The sequence below is a fragment of the Erinaceus europaeus genome, chromosome 13 (genome assembly GCF_950295315.1).
Source record: "Erinaceus europaeus chromosome 13, mEriEur2.1, whole genome shotgun sequence".
Taxonomy (NCBI): domain Eukaryota; kingdom Metazoa; phylum Chordata; class Mammalia; order Eulipotyphla; family Erinaceidae; genus Erinaceus; species Erinaceus europaeus.
Window position 1 is genome coordinate 98,251,455 of NC_080174.1, and position 21,360 is coordinate 98,272,814.

The following is a 21,360-nucleotide window of genomic DNA, read 5'->3' on the forward strand; positions in this document are numbered from 1 at the left end:
AATTACTATATACAAAAAACCTGTAAAGATATCATTAGTTGTGGCATAATATACTTAAATGAATGTATGTAGTTTTTTCCAGTTTTTCTTTTATTTATTTATTGGATAGAGACAGCCAGAAATCTAAAGGAAGGGAGAGATAGAAAGGGAGAGAGAAAGAGGACCTGCAGTCCTTCTTAAGCACTTGCAAAGCTTTCCCCATGCAGGTGGGTACTGGGGGCTCAAACCAGGTCCTTGCTCATTGTAGCATGTGTGCACAGACAGGTGCACCACAGCCCATCCCCCTCTTTTTTTTTAGTATTTTTTGAAATATTTATTTATTCCCTTTTGTTGCCCTTGTTTTATTGTTGTTGCTTTCATTGATTTGGGACAGGAGAGAAAATTGGAGAGAAGGGCAGAGAAAAATAAACACCTAAACACTTGCTTTAGGGGATCAAACCAGGGGATCAAGCCAGGGGATCAAACTGGAATCCTTCAACCTCTCTTTACCTTTCGCACCATGTGTGTTTAGACTGCTGTACTACCTCCTGACTCCCAATTCAGCCCCTTTTAACCAATTTTTTAACTGTACTTTTAATACGAGATTTGAGAAAAATTATTTCTCAAATAATATAGAGACATAGAAACGGGGGAGATATAGGGAAGAAGAGAGACACCTTCTGTAGAGGTTCACTACCTGTGAAGTGACTCCCCTGCAGGTGGAGAGCTGGGGACTTGAACTGGGATCCTTCCATTCTTGCTCTTTGCACTGCACGTGCTAAACCCACTGTGGTACCGCCCAACTCCCTGGAGATCTTTTTCTAATTTTGAATATTTGTGATTTTTTTTTAGTATACGTTCTAGTAAAATCTATTATTAATATCTGATGTTATTATGTAAAATTATGTTCTGCATCCTGATAATAGAATCAGTTATATTCATTGAAATGTCATTAATTAATTGTTCATTATTTTACAGTAATACAGCAGTGAAAGTCTCTGAGGGCAAAAAAAGTCAGAATGGTAGAAAATCTCAAGAATGTGAAGTATACAACATTACTCACTGATTCTATTCATCTTCAAAAACATGAAAGAATTCACAGTGGAGAGAAACCCTATGGATGTAAACAGTGTAGTAAAACATTCAGTTGTTCCAGTCATCTTTGGATACATGAAAGAACTCACAGTGGAGAGAAACCCTATGAATGTAAACAATGTACCAAAACATTCAGTTGTTCCAATAGTCTTAAGAAACATGAAAGAACTCACAGTGGAGAGAAACCCTATGAATGTAAACAATGTACTAAAATATTCAGTTGTTCCAATAGTCTTAAGCTACATGAAAGAACTCACAGTGGAAAGAAACCCTATGAATGTAAACAATGTAGTAAAGCATTCCGTTCTTCCACTCATCTTCGGGTACATGAAAGAATTCACAGTGGAGAGAAACCCTATGAATGTAAGCAATGTACTAAAGCATTCATTTGTTCCAGTAGTCTTCACTCACATGAAAGAACTCACAGTGGAGAGAAACCCTATGAATGTAAACAATGTACTAAACCATTCAGTTGTTCCAGTAGTCTTAAGCTACATGAAAGAACTCACAGTGGAGAGAAACCCTATGAATGTAAGCAATGTACTAAAACATTCCGTTTTTCCAGTGGTCTTAAACTACATGGAAGAACTCACAGTGGAGAGAAACCCTATGAATGTAAGCAATGTACTAAAACACTCCATTTTTCCGATAGTGTTAAGCTACATGAAATAACTCACACTGGAGAGAAACCCTATGAATGTAAACAATGTAGTAAAACATTCCGTTCTTCCAGTCATCTTCGGGTACATGAAAGAACTCACAGTGGAGAGAAACCCTATGAATGTAAACAATGTACTAAAACATTCAGTTGTTTCAGTAGTCTTAAACATGAAAGAATTCACACTGAAACCCTATGAATGTAAATAATGTAGTAACAGATTTCGACAATGCTGTATTCTACGGCAACATGAACGAACTCAAAGTGGAGAGAAACCATATAAATGTACAGTGTAGTAAAACATTCAGGCAATCCAAAACTCTTCGGACACATGAAAGAATTCACAGTGGAGAGAAACCCTATATGAATGTAACCTATATAGTAAGACATTCAGGCAATCCGGAAATCTTCGGACACATAAAAGAATTCACAGCGGAATCACAGCTTCAAACCTCCCAGCTCTCTATCCTCTACCTGTACCCTCCCAGCTGTGATGACATGGAATTAATCACTGGACACCTGCTGCTGCTGCTGGCTAGTCTTCCTGCCCTGGAAGCCAGTGAGTCCATAGATGAGAGCAGTCCCTTCTACTATGACTGAGAGACCCTGCAGCTGGCAGGAGTCATCTGCTTGGTCAGCATAGCCTTCGCCCTGAGCAACAAATGTAAATGCAAAACTAAAAAGGAGTAGAGCCTGATACCTGAGAGAGCTGTCCCATTCATTATGCCAGGGTCTGTCAGGAACTGAGCCAGGAAGCTACCCCTTCGGGGTCTGCCCCAGGCAAAGGATGTTCTCTCGGGGAGCCCCAGGGTCCCTCTTGATGGAAGACAGCACGAGCTTTCTTTATGAATAAAAACCGTTCTCCTAAAAAAAAAAGAATTCACTATGGAGAGAAACCCTATGAGAATATAACTAGGTAGTAAAACAGTCAGTTGTTCTAGTCATCTTCAGACACATGAAAGAACTCACAGTGCAGAGAAACCTTATGAATGTAAATAAAGCATTCTTGGGATCTAGTTCTTTTCAGTTACATGATAGAACTCACAATGGAGAGAAAGAAATCTCATGAATCTAAACAATGTAGTCAAACATTTAAGCCAGTTTTCTTTGGATACATGAAAGATCTCACAGTGGAGAGAAACCTAGTGAAAATAAACAGCAGAACATTGATTCAAGCCAGTCATCTTTGTCAACATGAAATAACTCAGAATGGAGAGAAATTTGATCAATGTAAGCAGTGTTGAAAGCATTCTGTTATTCTGGTCCTCTTTGTAGACATGAAAGAATTCACAGTGAAACCAAACCCCAAGTAAGTTAACGTTTTCAGATGTTCCACTAATTTTCAATCACATGAAAATATTCACAAAGAAAGCTAATCTTTTGAGCATAAACTCTACTAAAGATCAGAGAGAGAGATGCAACCTGAGACATGATGCAGAGGCTTGTGGTTCAATATAATAGCTCTCAGGTGTGAGCCTCTGCAATACATGGGCAAGAGATGTTCTGTTTTATTGACTCCATCTTGCCATCTTGTGTTAATATATAAGTAACTATGTATAAATAATTGTAGGGAATCACAGGGCCATGTGAACCCATACCTCTGAATATTGTATAAATATAAATAGAATATGAGTAAGTACTTTGATTCTTTATCATAAATTCTAATATATGAAAAAATCCACTTGGTACTGGGAACTTAGATGTCAACAATGCTTAGATGTATTCAAATTGGTAACAGTTTTTGCACATATAAAATGACTGGCATTAGAAAAACAATTCTTATCAGTGTAGACATTGTAGGATGACTTTATAGACCTAGAAAGGAACTTGTTCTGAAGTGACCAGTGAATGTAAAACAGTGGAATAATAGTGGATGCTACAATATGTGTATATGGTGCAAAGCGCAAAGACTGACATACAGATCCTTGTTTGAGCCCCCAGCTCCCCACCTGCAGGGGAGTCACTTCACTGTTGGTGATGCAGGTTTCCCGGTGTCATCTTTCCTCTCTGTCTTCCCCTCCTCTCTCCATTTGTCTCTGTCCTATCCATCAGTAACGTCAATAACAACAAAAATGACAACAACAGTAAAAGGCAAGAAAAAGGGAGTATATAAATAATAAAAATAAAACATTTAAATTGACAAATGTCTACTCACACTGACCTGGTTCTTCTCAGCATATGAAATATACTGAGGTGCTGAGCCAAGCCTGAATACCAGTCTGGACTCCGGGGTTGTATGTCTGCGTTGGGCCACCTGCTTCCCAGCTTAACCCTGCTTGTGCTTTGCAGGCTTTCACTTTGAAATAGAGAAAATAAGATCATGTTGCCTTCCCTAGCCTCTGTGTGTTAAAGGCCATCATGAATACTTCGTGAATGAACTAGGTTGGAACTGAGTATCGTCATTTGTGTCAGGCAAAACTGAGCCACTTGTATGATGATGAACAGGCTGTTTTAAAAATATACATTTTATTTATTTAATACAGACAGAAAAATTGAGAGGGAAGGGGACCATAGAGAGGGAGAGATACCTGCAGCACTGCTTCACCACCTGAAGGTTTCACCCTGCAGATGGGAACCAGGGACTTGAACCGAGCTCCTCCTGCATTGTAGTATGTTCATTCGACCAGGTTTGCTACCACCCAGCCCCTGAAAGGATTTTTTTGTTGTTGTTTGTTTTACCAGAGCAGTGTTGAGCTCTGGCTTCTGGTGGTGTGGGGAATGGAACTTGGTACTTTGGAGCCTCAGGCATGAGAATCTGTTTGCATACCTATTATACTATCTAACCTCCACAGAAAGGCTGTTTTTATGGAGAATGTGGTCATGTAAAATCTCTCTGAACAGATATGACTTGTCATTATGAATTCTGATTCCACTTGCCCTGGTTTGGGAAGCAGGTGTGTGTACAGGAGATTCTAAGAGAAAATCCTGGTGGGGCAAAGCGTTCAGGCTGCTGTGGTGAGGCATTATCCAGGGATATTGTGTGTTCTCTCACCTAAAAGAGATTGCATTAAAACAGGTGTAGTTGAAGTCATGCTAGAAAGATAACAGGGTTTAGGAAGATATAATGATTTGTGAACTAGATTTTCATTCTTGAGACCCTGAAGTCCCAGGTTAAATTTCCCACATGACCATATGCTAGAGCTGAGCAGACCACCAATGACAAAGAAGGAAAGACAGAGTAAAAGTAGGACCAAGAAGCTCCAGTTCCTCATTTTTTTCATAGGAATTTGAGAAAGCAATCATACTTAAGGCAAAATAGCTTTACAGATATTGTGTAAAGCAGTTCACAAGAGTCCATTAATACCCATTTTCAGAAAATTAGTCTGCAGTGAGTACCTCCCAACACTTCATCTGCACTATTCCATCCTTTAGGTCCATAATTGTTCAACAATTTGTTTGGCTTTGTATGTTAAGTCTCTTCAGCCACCAGGTTCCAGATGCCAGCATGATGCCAACCAGGCTTCCCTGGACTAAAGACCTCACCAGTGTGTCCTGGAGCTGTGCTTCCCCAGTGACCCACCCTACTAGGGATAGAGAGAGGCAGACTGGGAGTATTGACAGACCAGTTAACGCCCATGTTCAGTGAGGAAGCAATTACAAAAGCCACACCTTCCACCTTCTGCAACCCACAACGAGCCTGGGACCATACTGCCAGAGAGGTAGAGAATGGGAAAGCTATCAGGGGAGAGGATGGGATGTGGAGATCGGGTGGTGGGTATTGTGTGGAGTTGTACCCCTCCTAGCCTACGGTTTTGTCAATGTCTTCTTTCTTAAAAAATAAATACAAATTTATTAAAAATTGGTAAAAAGGGCTGGGCAGTGGCACAATTGCCTGAGGGCACATGCTGAAATTCTCAAGGTCCTGGGTTTGAGACCCTGGTCCCCACCTGCAGGAGGAAAGCTTTGCAAGTGGTGCAGTAGGAATGCTGAAGTCTCTGTGTTTTTTCCCTCTATCTCCTTCCTCTTGATTTCTGACAGTCTCTATCCAATAAATAAGATAAATTGGTGAAATCAACAAGGGCAACAAAAGGGAAAAAATATTTTTTTAAATTGGTGAAATCTAAATATTTTTTATAAATACATTATGCTAAAACTAGTGATATCTTTACAGGTATTTTATATGTATGAATTGAACTACTAGTTGTTAATAGCAAGGTTTAGGTATGTGTTGAAATTTTTTACTGAAAATATTGATATTTTCTACATGGACTACCTCTAAGTATAAAAGTACAGATTTGCATACATTGAAGATATTCTTATTTCCAAGTGTACTGTTTTATAGATACTAAACATCTTTGCCCCCTTTTTAAAATTTCAATTTACTTGTTACATGTGAGAAAGATTTTCCTATGAAGTGGATAAAAGAAAGTGTAAAATATCATTATGGTATTTTTGTTGCCAGTGACCCAAATGAAAAGTTTAGTTACAGATCACATCTTCTTTGGGTCACTTGTCCAACTATTCTATAACCTATTCATGAAGTATTTTTGATGAGCTTATTTAAAAATCTATTTGTTGTAGTGATGATAAATTTCATTTTCTTAATAAATTACTGTTGTAGAGCCAGATGTTGTAGTGCACGGGCCACAGAGAAGAGAGAGAGAGAGGGTCCGGAGCGAAGAGGAAACACAAATCTTTATTCGCGCTGGCACCTCAGAGTTGGGTGTTAGAGAAGCAGGTTGGGCCACGTGGAGGTAGAGAAAATGGCCGCCTCACGCAGTAACCTTTCCTGTGTCTGAACACCAGAGTGGAGCGCCGGCAAGAGAGCGAGGTGCGGAAAACGAAGGGTTTTTATAGGAGTAGCTTTCGCAAGAATGGGAAGAGGGAGGAGTAACCATATCACTCCAGGATAGGATGATAACTCTCGTGAGAATGGGAGGGGGGAGAAGTAACCAGAGCACTCCAGATATCGTGGGGATATAGACAATGTCCTGAGGGCACAACATGGCTGAACAGGCACTCCGAGAATGTCCCAACTCTCGCAGGAACTAGCAATAGCCTGAGGGGACAACATGGCAGATGTGACTGCATTGGCACAATTTCCCAGCAAATTACATTAAAAGGTATGCTATGCAATTATTCAGTGAGAGCACAGAATAAAGAATCCATGAGTCTACTTATACAGGGAAACCATGCAAGCACCAGATATCAATAAATTACAGAGACAAAATTTTTGAAAACAACTTTTTAGGTGGTACATAATGCTTCATTGTAAATGTATCTCTTTTGTCTTTTCTAAAATTACAAAATATAAAAGCATTAGAAGTTATACACATAGATTACTTTTTGATCCATCATGACTCATGGTCAAACCTTGCTCGCTTAACATTTTTTTTAATAATTTATTTCTTTATTGGGGAATTAATGTTTTACATTCAACAGTAAATACAATAGTTTGTACATGCATAACATTCCCGAGATTCCCATTTAACAATACAACCCCCACTATGTCATTCATCATCTTTCATGGACCTATATTCTACCCACCCACCCACCCACCCCAGAGTCTTTTACTTTGGTGCAATATGCCAATTCCATTTCAGGTTCTACTTGTGTTTTCTTTTCTAATCTTGTTTTTCAACTTCGGCCTGAGAGTGAGATCATCCCATATTCATCCTTCTGTTTCTGACTTATTTCACTCAACATGATTTTCTCAAGGTCCATCCAAGATCGGCTGAAAATGGTGACGTCACCATTTTTTACAGCTGAGTAGTATTCCATTGTGTATATAGACCACAACTTGCTCAGCCACTCATCTGTTGTTGGACACCTGGGTTGCTTCCAGGTTTTGGCTATTACAAATTGTGCTGCCAAGAACATATGTGTACACAGATCTTTTTGGATGGATGTGTTGGGTTCCTTAGGATATATCCCCAGGAGGGGAATTGCAGGGTCATAGGGTAGGTCCATTTCTAGCCTTCTGAGAGTTCTCCAGACTGTTCTCCACAGAGGTTGGACCAATTGACATTCCCACCAGCAGTGCAGGAGGGTTCCTTTGACCCCACACCCTCTCCAGCATTTGTTGCTGTTACCTTTTCTGATGTGTGACATTCTCACAGGAGTGAAGTGATATCTCATTGTTGTCTTGATTTGCATTTCTCTGACAATCAGAGACTTGGAGCATTTTTTCATGTGTTTCTCGGCCTTTTGGATCTCTTCTGTGGTGAATATTTTGTCCAAGTCCTCCCCCCATTTTTGGATGGGGTTATTTGTTGTCTTGTTGTTGAGTCTGGAAAGCTCTTTATATATGTTGGTTATTAAACTCTTATCTGATGTATGGCATGTAAAGATCTTCTCCCATTCTATAAGGGGTCTCTTGGTTTGGGTAGTGGTTTCTTTTGCAGTGAAGAAGCTTTTTAATTTGATGTAGTCCCATAGGTTTATACTTGCCTTAGTCTTCCTTGTAATTGGATTTGTTTCATTGAAAATGTCTTTAAAATTTATGTGGAAAAAAGTTCTGCCAATATTTTCCTCTAAGTATTTGATAGTTTGTGGTCTAACATCCAAGTCCTTGATCCACTTGGAATTTACTTTTGTATTTGGTGAAATACAGTGATTCAGTTTCATTCTTCTGCATGTTTCAACCCATTGTTTCCAACACCATTTGTTGAAGAGACTCTGCTTTCCCCATGGAATAGTCTGGGCCCCTTTGTCAAAGATTAGATGTTCATAGGTGTGGGGCCTCATTTCTGGGCTCTCAATTCTATTCCACTGGTCAGTGTGTCTGTTCATGTTCCAGTACCAAGCAGTTTTGATGACAATGGCCCTATAATACAGTTTGAGATCTGGGAGTGTGATGCCTCCGGTTCTGTTCTTTTTTCTCAAGATTGTTTTGGCAATTCTAGGTCTTTTCTGGTTCCAGATAAACATTTGTAGCATTTTTTCTATTCTCCTAAAAAATGTGCTTGGGATCTTGATGGGGATAGCATTAAATTTGTAGATGGCTCTCGGTAATATATTCATTTTGATAATGTTAATTCTTCCAACCCATGAACATGGAATATCTTTCCACTTCTTTGTGTCTTTTTTAATTTCTTTGAGTAGTGACTCATAATTTTCAGTATACAAGTCTTTCACTTCTTTGGCTAGGTTTGCTCCTAGATATTTTATTGTTTTTGTTGCTATAGAAAAAGGAACTGATTTCTGGATTTCAATTTCTTCTAACTTAGTGTTTGCATAGAGGAATGCCACTGACTTTTGAATGTTAATTTTATATTCTGACACATTACTGTATTGCCTGATGATTTCCAAAAGCTTCTTGCTGGATTCCTTAGGTTTTTCCATGTATACTATCATGTCATCTGCAAATAAGGAGAGTTTGACTTCTTCTCTTCCAATCTGTATGCCTTTAATTCCTTGCTCCTGCCTGATTGCTATGGCAAGAACTTCCAACACTATGTTGAATAGTAATGGTGATAGTGGGCAGCCCTATCTAGTACCTGATCTGAGTGGAAATGCTTCCAGTTTTTCACCATTGAGTATGATGTTGGCTGTAGGTTTGCTATATATAGACTCCACTATTTTCAGGAATTTTCCATCTATTCCCATTTTTTGTAGTGTTTTGATCATAAAGGGATGTTGTATTTTGTCAAAGGCTTTTCTGCGTATACTGATATGACCATGTGGTTTTTGGTCTTGCTTTTGTTGATGTGGTGGATCACATTGATTGATTAAACCAACCTTGCATGCCTGGGATAAACCCCACTTGGGTCATGATGAACAATCTTTTTGATATACTGCTGTATTTGGTTGGCTAGAATTTTGTTCAATATTTTTGCATCTATGTTCATCAGAGATGAACTGTCTGTAGTTTTCTTTTTTGGTTGTGTCCCTGTCTGCTTTTGGTATCAGGGTGATGTTGGCTTCATAGAAGCTGGCAGGGAGTATTCCAGTGTCTTCAATCTTCTGGAAGACTTTTAAAAGTAGAGGTATTAGTTCTTTGAAGGTTTTGTAGAATTCATTTGTTAAACCATCTGGTCCAGGACTTTTATTTTTGGGAAAATTTTTGATAACTTTCAATTTCATTAGCTGTGATGGGCCTGTTCATGTTATCCACTTCCTCTTTACTTAGTTTTGGAAGTTGGTAGGTATCTAGGAAATCATTCATTTCTTCCAGGTTCTATAGGTTGGTGGCATATAGTTGTTCATAGAAGCCTCACATGATATGTTGAATTTCTTCAGTGTCTGTTGTGATATTTCCTCTTTCATTTACTACCCGATTTATTTGAGTCTTCTTTTTTTGTTTTGTGAGTCTGGCTAAAGGTTTGTCGATTTTGTTTACTCTTTCGAAGAACCAACATTTACTTTCATTGATCTTTTGTATGGTTTTCCTATTCTCAATGTTATTTATTTCTGACCTAACTTTAGTGATTTCTGTCCTTCTGGTTGCTTTAGGGTTCCTTTGTTTTTCTTATTCTAGGTCTTTAAGATGTGCAATCAGGCTGTGCTTTTTCTTGTTTCCTAATGTGTGCTTGTATAGCTATGAACTTCCCTCTTAGGACTGCTTTACCTGTGTCCCAAATATTTTGATAGCTTGTGTCTTCATTTTCATTGAACTCTTGAAACATTTTGATTTCTTCCTTGGTTTCCTCTTTGACCCAGAAGTTTTTAAGAAGTATACTGTTGAGCTTCCACATTTTGGGACTGTTACTAATCTTTTGTTGATTGTTAAGTGTTAGTTTAAATCCACTGTGGTCTGAGAAGATGCTTGGGATGATTTCAATGCTCTTGAATTGGCTGATGCTGTCTTTGTGGCCTAACATATGGTCTATCCTTGAGAATGACCCATGTGGATTTGAGTAAAATGTGTATTCCAGTTTCTTGGGATGAATGACTCTGAAAATGTCCAATAGTTCTAGTTTATCTATCTCTTCATTTAGCTCCCTTATGTCTTTACTGATTTTCTTCCTGGATGATCTGTCAAGTTGACATAGTGGGGTGTTGAAGTCCCCTACTATGATTGTGTTACTGTTAATATATTGCTGTAGCTTTTTCAGTAGAAGTTTTATGTATTTAGATGGCTTCTCATTGGGTGCATAGATATTAATAATTGTTAAGTCCTCTTGATTGACTGATCCTCTGAGCATTAAGTAGTGTCCATTCCTATCTTTTTTAATCTTACCTATTTTTTTTTCCTCCAGGGTTATTGCTGGATCGGTGCCTGCACCATGAATCCACCGTTCCTGGAGGTCATTTTTCCATTTTTGTTGCCCTAGTTGTTGCAGCCTTTTTGTGATTATTATTGCCATTGTTGACGTTGCTTTGTTGGTGGAAATGGAGAGAAATGGAGAGAGGAGGGGAAGACAGAGAGAGAGGGGGAGAGAAAGATAGACACCTGCAGACCCGCTTCACTGCCTGTGAAGCGACTCCCCTGCAGGTGGGGAGCCGGGGGCTTGAACCGGGATCCTTACGCGGATCCCTGCGCTTTGCGCCACATGCGCTTAATCCACTGCGCATCCGCCCGACCCCCATAATCTTATCTATTTTTAAGTCTATCATATCAGATATGAGAATAGCTGTTCCTGCCCTTTTTTGTGGGACATTGGCTTGTATGATAGGTTTCCATCCTTTCACTTTAAGTCTGTGTCTTATTGAGTCAGGTGAGTTTCCTGTAGACAACATATTGTTGTGTTGTGTTTTCTGATCCATCTTCCTACTCTGTGTCTTTTAGTAGGTGAATTCAGGCCATTGACATTTATTGATATCAAAGATTGAAGATATTTTAATGCCATTCTTGTAGAGTTTTAGAGTGTTCTGATATATGTCCTGTTTGTGGTGGTCTGGTTGTTTATAGGAGACCTTTCAGAACTTCTTTCAGGGCAGGCTTGGTGATAGTTGCTTCCTTCAACTGTTACTTGTCTAAGAAGGTTTTGATGCTTCCATCTAGACAGTCTAGCAGGATATAGTGTTCTTGGCTGAAAGCCTTTTTCATTGAGCACTCAATAGATATCTTGCCATTCTCTTCTGGCCTGTAGTGTTTGTATGGAGAAGTCTGCTGCTAATCTTATGGGTTTTCCTTTGTAGGTGACTCTGTTTTTCTTTTGTAGCCTTGAGGATCCTTTCTTTATCCTTAGTCCTTTCCATTCTAAGTATGACATGTCTTGGTGTCTTTAGGTCTTGGTTAATTCTGTTTGGGACCCTCTGGGCTTCTTGAATCTTTATGTCTTTGATGTTGTCTAGACTAGAGAAATTTTCAGCTATTGTGGCCTGGAGAATGCTTTCTTCCTCTCCTCTTTCTTCCTCTGGTATGCCAATAATGCGTATATTGTTTCTTTTGAAGTCATCCCATAGGACTCTGTTGTTGTTTTCAGCATCTGTTTTAGTTATCTCTAATTCATCCTCAATTTTGCTAATTCTGTCTTCAGCCTCATAGATTCTATTCTCTCTGCCATCTACTGCTTTCTGGAGTTCATCTATTTTGTTGTCCTGCTCTGATACTGTTTTAGCTTGTTCAGCTAGTTGCCTTCTTAGCTCAGTGATTTCAGCTTTCAGCTCTCTAATAACCATGAGATAATTAGAATTTTCTTCCATATTCTCATTTGTTGTTCCTGCATTTCTGATTACAATTTTTTCAAATTCTTTACTCCTGTTATTATTTCCTTAGCTAATGTTTGGATGTTGAACTCGTTGTTTTGTGCTTCACCCTCTGGAGGACTTTTAGCTGGACTCTTGTCCTGGTTCAAGTCTCCAATATTTTTTCTTGTTGTTTTAACCATTTTATATATTATGTTATGAGTTCCCTTTATCAGTACTTTTCAAATTATTGATCACTATTGCCTGGATTGACTTGTGTCTAAGTAATTTAATTAAAGGGTTTACCGTGGTGGAAGTTAACAGTTTTTTCAATCCCTGAGTTGGAGCTCAGTGGTGTAAAAGCCTCTTTTTTTTCTTCCCTGTAGTCTATGGGAGCCTGAGGGCTTTTCAAGTATCAATAGGCTTCTTAGCTTAATCACTGACTCCTGACCAAGAGATAAAGCAGGGTGTGGCAGAGATAATCCAGTGGTTATGCAAAGAGACTTTCACATTCCCTCAGCCCCACTGGTGTCCCTCCCTGTTGCTGCTCCAGATTCTGATGGTAGTAGCAATGGAGACTCAGAGTTGCACTTGGTGAGTCTCTGGGGAGTCCTCTCCTCCCTTCAGCTGTCCCCTTGTTGTGGAGCAGAATGGAGGTGGTGTCTCCACTAATAAACTTTTGAACTGTTAGCAGTCACTTAATCTCTCCTTAGGTCCCTCTCTCCTCTCTGTCACCAGCCACACGTGTTTGTCCTCATGGGTGACTTACTGGGTTCCTGTGGTCATTCTAGTCCTGTCTTGTTTCGGTCCCGGGTGGTCTCCTTTGGTATTCCTAGTTGATCCGGGAGAGGAGAGGAGAGGAGAGAAAGCGATCTGCTGCTCGTAGCTCCGCCTCCGGAAGTCGAATCTCTCGCTTAACATTTTTACATTGCTGAACAAAAAGTGATTTGGCTTCTGGTTCAAAAATTAAGGCAATTATAGTTAGCTACTGAAACAAAGTTTGTGAAGTTTTCACACATCACTTCTCTGTAGTTTCTTCTCGGAAGGATTCAATAGTGACCACTCTTCTTGAGTGAATATCACAGCTACATCTTCATAGGTCACTGAGCCCTAAAATATGTGCAGTGTGTTCATGTGAGAAAATGCGAGTGACAGCAGATTAGCCATTCAGTCTCTAGGAAGCCTGTGAATCAGATATCTCTGAATCATTGTCTAGAAGTTGGTACATTGGCTAGAATACTGGATATTCTTTCATGAGGCCCTGAGTACAATCCCTGGCATCTCATGTGACAGTGAGATATACCTATTCTCACTATCACCCTTCTGTAGTTTTGTAATTAGCAAATGATAAAACCTTAGGACTATGTGGGAGTACAACTGATAGGATGTTCACATTGCCATATAAAAGGACTTAGATCTTTGGTCCAGAAGGCGGCCTCTATGGATTATTGGTCACCTGTATGGCTGCCAGGCCTCAGAGTCACCAGGTAGAGACACATTTGTCCCATACAGTAACAGCTCTCTCTTATTCTCTCTTTCCATATCTATATATGGATAAAGGCCTGGTGTGTCAATGGGCTGGATAAAGGAGGTAATGATGGTTCCTGGCCTCAAATTGGTTGAATTGTGGGAAGAGGAATGACTAGACCTCCACTACTTGATTTTTTTTTTAATTATGTCTTCAGGGCTAGGTGGTGGGACACCTGGTTAAGTGCTCACATTACAATGCTCTGCATTATAAAAGAAAGTTCTGCACTGCAAAAGATACCACTACCCAAACCAAGAGACCCTTCACAGAATGGCTGATATTTACATGCCATACATCAGACAAGAGTTTAATCATCAAAATACATAAAGAGCTTACCAACTCAACAAAGAGAGACAGCTACAAACCTGCTTCACCACTTGTGAAGCTTTACTCCTGCAGGTAGGGACCAGGGAATGGCACTTGGAATCTACCCTCTGAGCGAATAGATATTTCTCTCAGAAAAAGTCCTGAAGCAGCACGGAGTCCCACAGCACGGAGAAAATGAAAGAAGAGTCTTTATAAGTCTCAGCCCCTAAGGTGAAGGCTTGAAAGAGCATGTCATAGCACACACGCCAGTGGGGAGAAGGAAAGACAGTGTGATTGTCACTGTACCTCCCAAGGAAAGGACTGGAAAAATCAGGTGGGCACATCTGTGCACATTAGAAGAGCAAATGTTAGGGGGGGTATGTTGGGCTGCGACGCAGAGAAGAGAGGAGGTCCAGAGCCAGTGGGGTACACAAATCTTTATTATTGGATCAGGAGGGGGTGGCTCAGGCTACATGGAGTCAGCCAACAATGGCCGTCCCCACTACCTCTCCACTGGTCAAGAGAGAGAGCCCAGAGAGGGGGTGGAAGTGGGAGAGCTTTTATTGGGCAACAACCAGGGGTGACTTGTGGGGACAGATTTGGTTGATGGTATCCACTGCTAGGATTTCGTGGGGCGTGGTAAAACCTGGAGGTAGAGACTGCATCAGAATAATTCCTTAGCATCATCTCCTTTTCCTTTATATCTAAATGGACACAGTAAGGAAATATGGAATGGAGCAGGCTTAAATGTTTTTAAGGGATGCCGTGCTCAGGTGGGAAGATGTAGGACTCTGGAGGAGGGAAGGCTTAAATAGCCGCCAACCTTGTGAGATTTATGTGTCCCCCCTGTGCTCAACCCCTCTTTAGAGAGAGAGTTACCTGGAGGGAGTCATTTCATAGGTTAAGCATAGCCTGCTCAACCATCTCACAATATACATCTTTTTCTATTTTTCTATCTAGTCATTGCATAAGGTGGTTCAAAGTCTGTAAAAGACTATGACAGAGGAATAGTAGTGTAGGGGTGAGCAGAAACCTTTAGGGCATAAACCTAAATGATATAACAAAACAGGAAGGGACAAGAAGGGGAGTAGTAAAAGCCAGTGTGATGTCAAGGGAAGGATTGGTGTGTAAAGGAATGTTCCCTCTTTGGGGGAGGGCAAGGGTACATAATGAGGGGGATGCGGGAGGGCATGACCCACCAAGCAGAAGGGTATTTGGCATTGTATAGTCTTCAAGGCAACAGTCTGTAAGGTCTATGAACTACTCAGGATCAGTCTATGAAAAACCAGCAGCATGAAGGTAAATAAGCTGCTTTAAAATTGTGTAAAGTGTCCATAGGGTATGCCAACAAGTCCAATAGAAGTCTCAGTCCAATGGGAGTCGGGCGGTAGCGCAGCCGTTAAGCACAGGTGGTGCAAAGCACAAGGACCGGCATAAGGGTTCAAGCCCCCGGTTCCCGACCTGCAGGGGAGTCGCTTCACAAGCTGTGAAGCAGGTCTGCGGGTGTCTATCTTTCTCTCTCCCTGTCTCCCCCTCCTCTCTCCATTTCTCTCTGTCCTATCCAACAACGAAGGCATCAATAACAACAACAATAATGACTACAACAATAAAACAAGGGCAAAAACAAAGGGAAAATAAATATTTAAAAAAAAAACTCTCAATCCAAAGTAGATGGCTAGGAGAAGAAATGGCAGGGGATGAAACACTGCATGAGGAAGGTCAGCCGCTGGAATTCTGCTTTTCTGTAGGGAGCTAGCTGGAACTGCCAAAACATGACAAGCAAATAAGCAGGAACGGCAAGCAGGCATTAAGAAAGTTCTGTCCTTGGAGTCTGTATCAGGATCTTTAGATCGTGTCAAGTGACATCTAGGGTTTCGGGAGGTGTGCCACTGTAGTCGTGCCATCTAGTGGGTGATGTGAGGGTATGCAGGGGTTCAGATGGTTTTTCCCAGGATTCCTGTGAAAGAAACACAAACAATCTGCTTCTCGTGGTTAGTAGGGCATCTGATTTTTTTTAATATATAGATATAGAAAAGAGGTTTAGTGCCTTAGCCAACTGAGTATTGGGGGATGAGATACATCAGTTAAGTGTAAAAGAATATGAATGTTGTTAATTCACATAAGTTGCATATGGAAGAACTTTTATAGTGTAATACCTTACCATATGAACAGATGATTCTTCATATGAAGGCTTGATAGCTGTAGTCACTTGTGAAAAGAAAATAAACGTAACAAGTTGAGGTTTGCATAGTTGATGCCTCGATTATAATTGGTTTAAATATCTTAATGATTTTGTTTAAAGGTCATCTAATGTAACCTGTAGCAGTTTCTACAGCAGGATCTTTACACCAATTATAGTTAAAATATATATATTGATTTTTAACCATGTTTACTTTGGAGTATAAACAGACTCAGGTTACTTAGAGAGTTAATATATGTTAGTGACAATGGTTTTAACATTTAGTGCCAGATTGATGCCAGATCTTTTGTGGACTAATATCCACAAGATAGTTTACAGGGCATTTTGGGGGGCCCTCCAAAAGCATCCTGTAAACAGAATTTGCATTTTAGCTTTGGGGGTCTATTGTACATTAAACATTTAGCCTTAACCTTAAATAGTTACTTTAGAAATTTAGCTTTACCTTGCCTGGTAGTAATATAGGTTCAAGGTTACACTTTTAACCATTAAGTTAATGTTTTACCAAACTTGAAACATACATCTAAACATTCAGTTATAACACACAGGAGGAAAAAAAACTTTTGTTATAAAAACATATCATTTTAAAAAGAGAAACAAATTTATATCTGTCATTACTCACACAGTTTAAGACTAAATACATATACAAAACAGATAAAAATCAAAAAAAGGGAAAGAAAAAAAATGGGATGTCTCCAGAAACTTTAGCTGTGTCCAGCATTTTTATATAAAGTCAATTACCTTTTAGAGTACTCTGAGCAGATGGATCATGCAAAAAAAATTTTTTGGTCATTTAACACAAAAAACACAACTGGCCAGTCATAACATAAGACATTCAGGGAAGGAGGGAAGGGGTAGGAGAGAGGGCTCTGTGAGCCAGATTTTGTAGGTTCTACCATGTCATGTATCCTGGGATGTATCCTGAGTCTAGTCATCTTGTATTTCTTGTTCTTCAGGGATAACAGTGCCATCATACGGGCATTGTCGGAAATGGCGGGCAGGAACCCAGACAGGTTTAGAGTAATTATATGGGAAAATGCATGCACAACCTCTACCCATGGTCAGTAGAGGGTCAGGCCCTTCCAAATTTTATCGAGTGGGTCTTTCCACTTGACCTTAATAGCTGGAAGAGTATATGGTGTTTGCCAGTGAAAAATAATAGGAGGTAAGTCTGAATTATTGTAAATATTAAAGATATTAATGTAGTTAAGGCTTTTGCTAGCTGGATATTGGGGGGATATGTTCCTCCTTTATCTTTATTTATTGAGCCTTAAGTATTTGATGGGCCCTCTCGATAATGCCTTGTCCCTGTGGATTATAGGGAATGCCTGTGGTATGAGAAATATTCCAGAGGGAACAAAAATCTTTAAATTGTTTGCTGGTAAACATCGTCGTGTTGTCTGTTTTCAAATTAAATGGCAAACCCATCACAGCAAAACAGGAGAGCATATGGCTTTTAACCTTTTTAGCACTTTCTCCCATCTGAGCTGTTGCCCACATAAATTTAGAAAAGGTATCAATTGAGACAAACACATATTTTTGTTTGCCAAAGTTTGGTATGTGGGTGACATCAATTTGCCAAATAGCATTAGCTTTTAAGCCTCGGGGGTTAACACCAAGAGTCTGAATAGCAGGTGTTCTTATGAGATTTGCACATGAAGAGCATGTAGCAAGGATATGTTTTAGCTGTGGTAAAGGAACATCAGGAAATCGAGCTTGAAGGCCTTTAAGATTAACATGGGTTAGAGAATGGAAATCAGCAGGATCAGAGACAGACTAGGAAGGTTCCTGTGGAGGCAAGGCGGTCAGCTTGCAGCATTCCCTTCAGAAAGGGAGCCAGGAAGAGGACTGTGGGAACGAAGGTGTTGAATATACAGTGGTTGGGTTCGAGAATAGAGCATAGAGGCAATTTGAATCAAAAGGGGAAAGTGGGTTGTCATCAATTTTCACATAGGAACGAGCAAGCCATGGAAGTAAGTTAACAGTGTACACACTGTCGGATAAAAGGTTGAAGGATTCTGGTACAACTTTTAATGCAAGGAAAACAGCATAAAGTTCTTTGTACTGAGGGGAATTATCAGGAAGCTCAGTAAAGAGAGGTTTAGGGGGTTGTTTGTCTGGGTAATATATAAGGGCAGCAGCTCCCCTTATTCCACCATCAGTGAAGACTGTAGGAGCAGAAGGAATGGGATCTCGAGAGAAAAGTTTAGGTGCTAGTAGAGGCAAAAAGAGGTAAAGAAGCTATCAATTTATTGGAAGGAAAATGGTTATCTATTTGTCCTGGAAACCACACGAAGCTTATGGCAAAGCGGGAATGATGGCGTATGAGCCACTCTGTATCTGTGAGAGAAAAGGGCAGAATAATTAAATCCGGTTCTTTCCCTAAGACCTGCACAGACCTATTTCTTCCTTGGCGAACCATGAATGCTAACGCATCTATCTCAGTGAGAAGTCTTGGAGCTCCATCTACTGGCATGTGAAGCCACTCGAGAACCCCATGGTTCTGCCACAATGCCCCTATACTACTGTGGGGGTGGAGTTAAAGATTAGAAGGTTTACCGGAGAAGAGGGGGAGAATCGAACAAGGTGCATGTCCTGGAGGGCCTGGTTAACCCTTTCCAGTGCTGAGGAGGCCTCAGGAGTTAACTTATGTTTTGAGGAGGGCTGTTTGTTTCCTTTTAACAGGTCAAACAGTGGTTGGAGGCAGCTTGTAAGCAGATAAAGATACTGCCTAAGCCAATTTAAATTTCTAAGAAAACTTTGTAAAGAAGCAAGAGTAAGGTTAGAAGGAAAGGTGACACTAGGTCTTAAGGGATATATTTGTGTTAGAGAAATCTCTGAACCTAAGAAAGATATTGGAGGAATTAGCTGTATCTTCTCAGGAGCTACATTAAGGCCAATTTTCTTTAATGCAGGAATGAGAAAAATCACGTAAGGCACAGAGATCTGTATCTGATTTTCCCCATATTAACATGTCATCTGTGTAATGAAAAACATTAAGGCCCTTATGAATATATGGGAAAAGGGCAGATTTAACAGCCTCCTGACAAATTGTAGGACTATTGGCCATGCCCTGGGGCAGCACCACCCATTCAAATCTATTGGCAGGGCTGGCATTACTAATAGAAGGAACAGAGAAAGCAAAACATTTACAATCTTGCGGATGCAAGGGAATAGAGAAAAAACAATCTTGTATATCAATAGCTATGATTGGAATTCCCGTAGGAATTGCAGAAGCAAGAGGCAAACCCCTTTGGGGGGAGCCCCAGACCTGCATGGTTTTAATAACTGCACAGAGATCTTGGAGGAGGCGCCATTTTCCTGAGCGCTTTTTAATCACAAAGACAGGAGTATTCCATGAGCTTCGAGTATGACGAATGTGTCCCAAGGATAACTGCTCTTGGACAAGCTCTTTTAAAATTTCTAGCTTATCCCTAGGTAAAGGCCACTGTTCCACCCAGACAGGCTCATTAGAAAGCCAGTCTAAGCAGGGAGTTTGTATATGAATAGTGGCAGTTAGTATTGGGGGTGCTGATTAGATCTGATCTCGCAGGAGCAGGTGTTACACTCTGCAGAGGCATCTTTGGATATCCTAACATCAAGACATTCCAGAAGATCCCTGCCCAATAGGTTGGTGCTAATATCAGCTACCAAAGGGCAGAAGTGTGCGATAGAACCTTCCAGGTCTTCCCACATGAGCGAATCTCGTGTGAGAAATGATTGGGTCACCCCTCCTACTCCATGTATAGTGGGTCCAGGAAGGAGTTACCAATTTTGGGGAACCTCTGCTTGCCTTAAAATTGTCTTTTCTGCCCCCATGTCAATCAAACATTTAAAAGGAATACTGCCAATCCTTACTGTCATAGTAGTATGACCGCATTCTAAAACAGGAGTGGTCCACAAAATCTCAGGCCCCGAATTTGTACCATTCAGGGGCATGCCATCTTTATGAAATTTGGACCAACAATCTTCCAATGAAACCCTCTATGACATCTGGGACAAATTGTCCATGGCTTCTGGTTCCCGGACTGAAGGCGGGGTTGCCCTGACTGGAGGCGGGGTTTCTCTAACTGGAGGCGGAGTTGCCCTGACTGGAGGCATGGTCGTAGCTTATCTGGACATTGGTTACGCCAATGCCCTTGGCGACCGCACTGAAAGCAGGCCCCGTTTTGATTATGTGGGGTAACTGCATAAACCTGAGTTTGTGGTTTATTGAGTAAAATTATGTTTTGCGTCCTGATAATAGAATCAGTTGTATTCATTGAAATGTCATTAATTAACTGTTCATTATTTTACAGTAATACAGCAGTGAAAGTCTCTGAGGGCAAAAAAATTCAGAATGGTAGAAAATCTCAAGAATGTGAAGTATACAGCAAACCATTCACTTATTCTGTTCATCTTCAAAAACATGAAAGAATTTAGAGTGGAAGGAAAACCTATGAATGTAAACATTTCAGTAAAACATTCAGTCAAGCTGGTCATCGTCAGGTACATGAAAGAATTCACAGTGGAGAGAAACCCTATGAGTGTAAACTATGTAGTAAATCATTCAGTCATTCTAGTAATATTCAGAGACATAAAAATTCACAGTGGAGAGAAACCCTATGAATGTAAACTATGCAGTAAAACATTCAGTTATTCCAGGAGTCTTCATACACATGAAAGAATTCACAGTGGAGAGAAACCCTATGAATGTAAACTACTTAGTAAAACATTCAGTTATTTCAGTCATCTTCAGGAATATGAAAGAACTCACAGTGGAGAGAAACCCTATGAATGTAAAGCATGTAATAAAACACTCAGTTGGCGCAGTGGGTTAAACGCACGTGGCACAAAGCGCAGGGACCGGCGTAAGGATCCCGGCTCGAGCCCCCGGCTCCCCACCTGCAGGGGAGTCGCTTCACGAGCAGTGAAGCAGGTCTGCAGGTGTCTATCTTTCTCTCCCCTCGCTCTCTGTCTTCCCCTCCTCTCTCCATTTCTCTGTCCTATCCAACAACAAAGCAATGTCAACAATGGCAATAATAACCGCAACGAGGCTGCAACAACTAGGGCAACAAAAGGGAAAAAATGGCCTCCAGGAGCGGT

The 21,360-nt window shown here is 40.4% G+C and overlaps 2 protein-coding genes across 6 annotated transcripts in view; both read left to right on the top strand.

Annotated features, from left to right (window-relative positions):
* LOC132542430 (zinc finger protein 709-like) overlaps window positions 1-21,360 on the top strand; it is a 159,282-nt gene that overhangs the window by 89,508 nt on the left and 48,414 nt on the right. For 2 of the 5 annotated variants that reach the window (XM_060205044.1, XM_060205046.1), the window contains exon 4: window positions 958-3,828. In XM_060205044.1, the coding sequence (XP_060061027.1) occupies window positions 999-1,931 (933 nt within the window). In that variant the 5' untranslated portion in view covers window positions 958-998 and the 3' untranslated portion in view covers window positions 1,932-3,828. Of the gene's footprint in view, window positions 1-957; window positions 3,829-21,360 lie in introns of those variants that run through there. The other 3 variants (XM_060205043.1, XM_060205045.1, XR_009553446.1) reach the window with 2 other exon arrangements.
* Window positions 1-21,360, top strand: part of LOC132542416 (zinc finger protein 14-like) — a 74,539-nt gene that overhangs the window by 6,473 nt on the left and 46,706 nt on the right. The window lies entirely within an intron of this gene.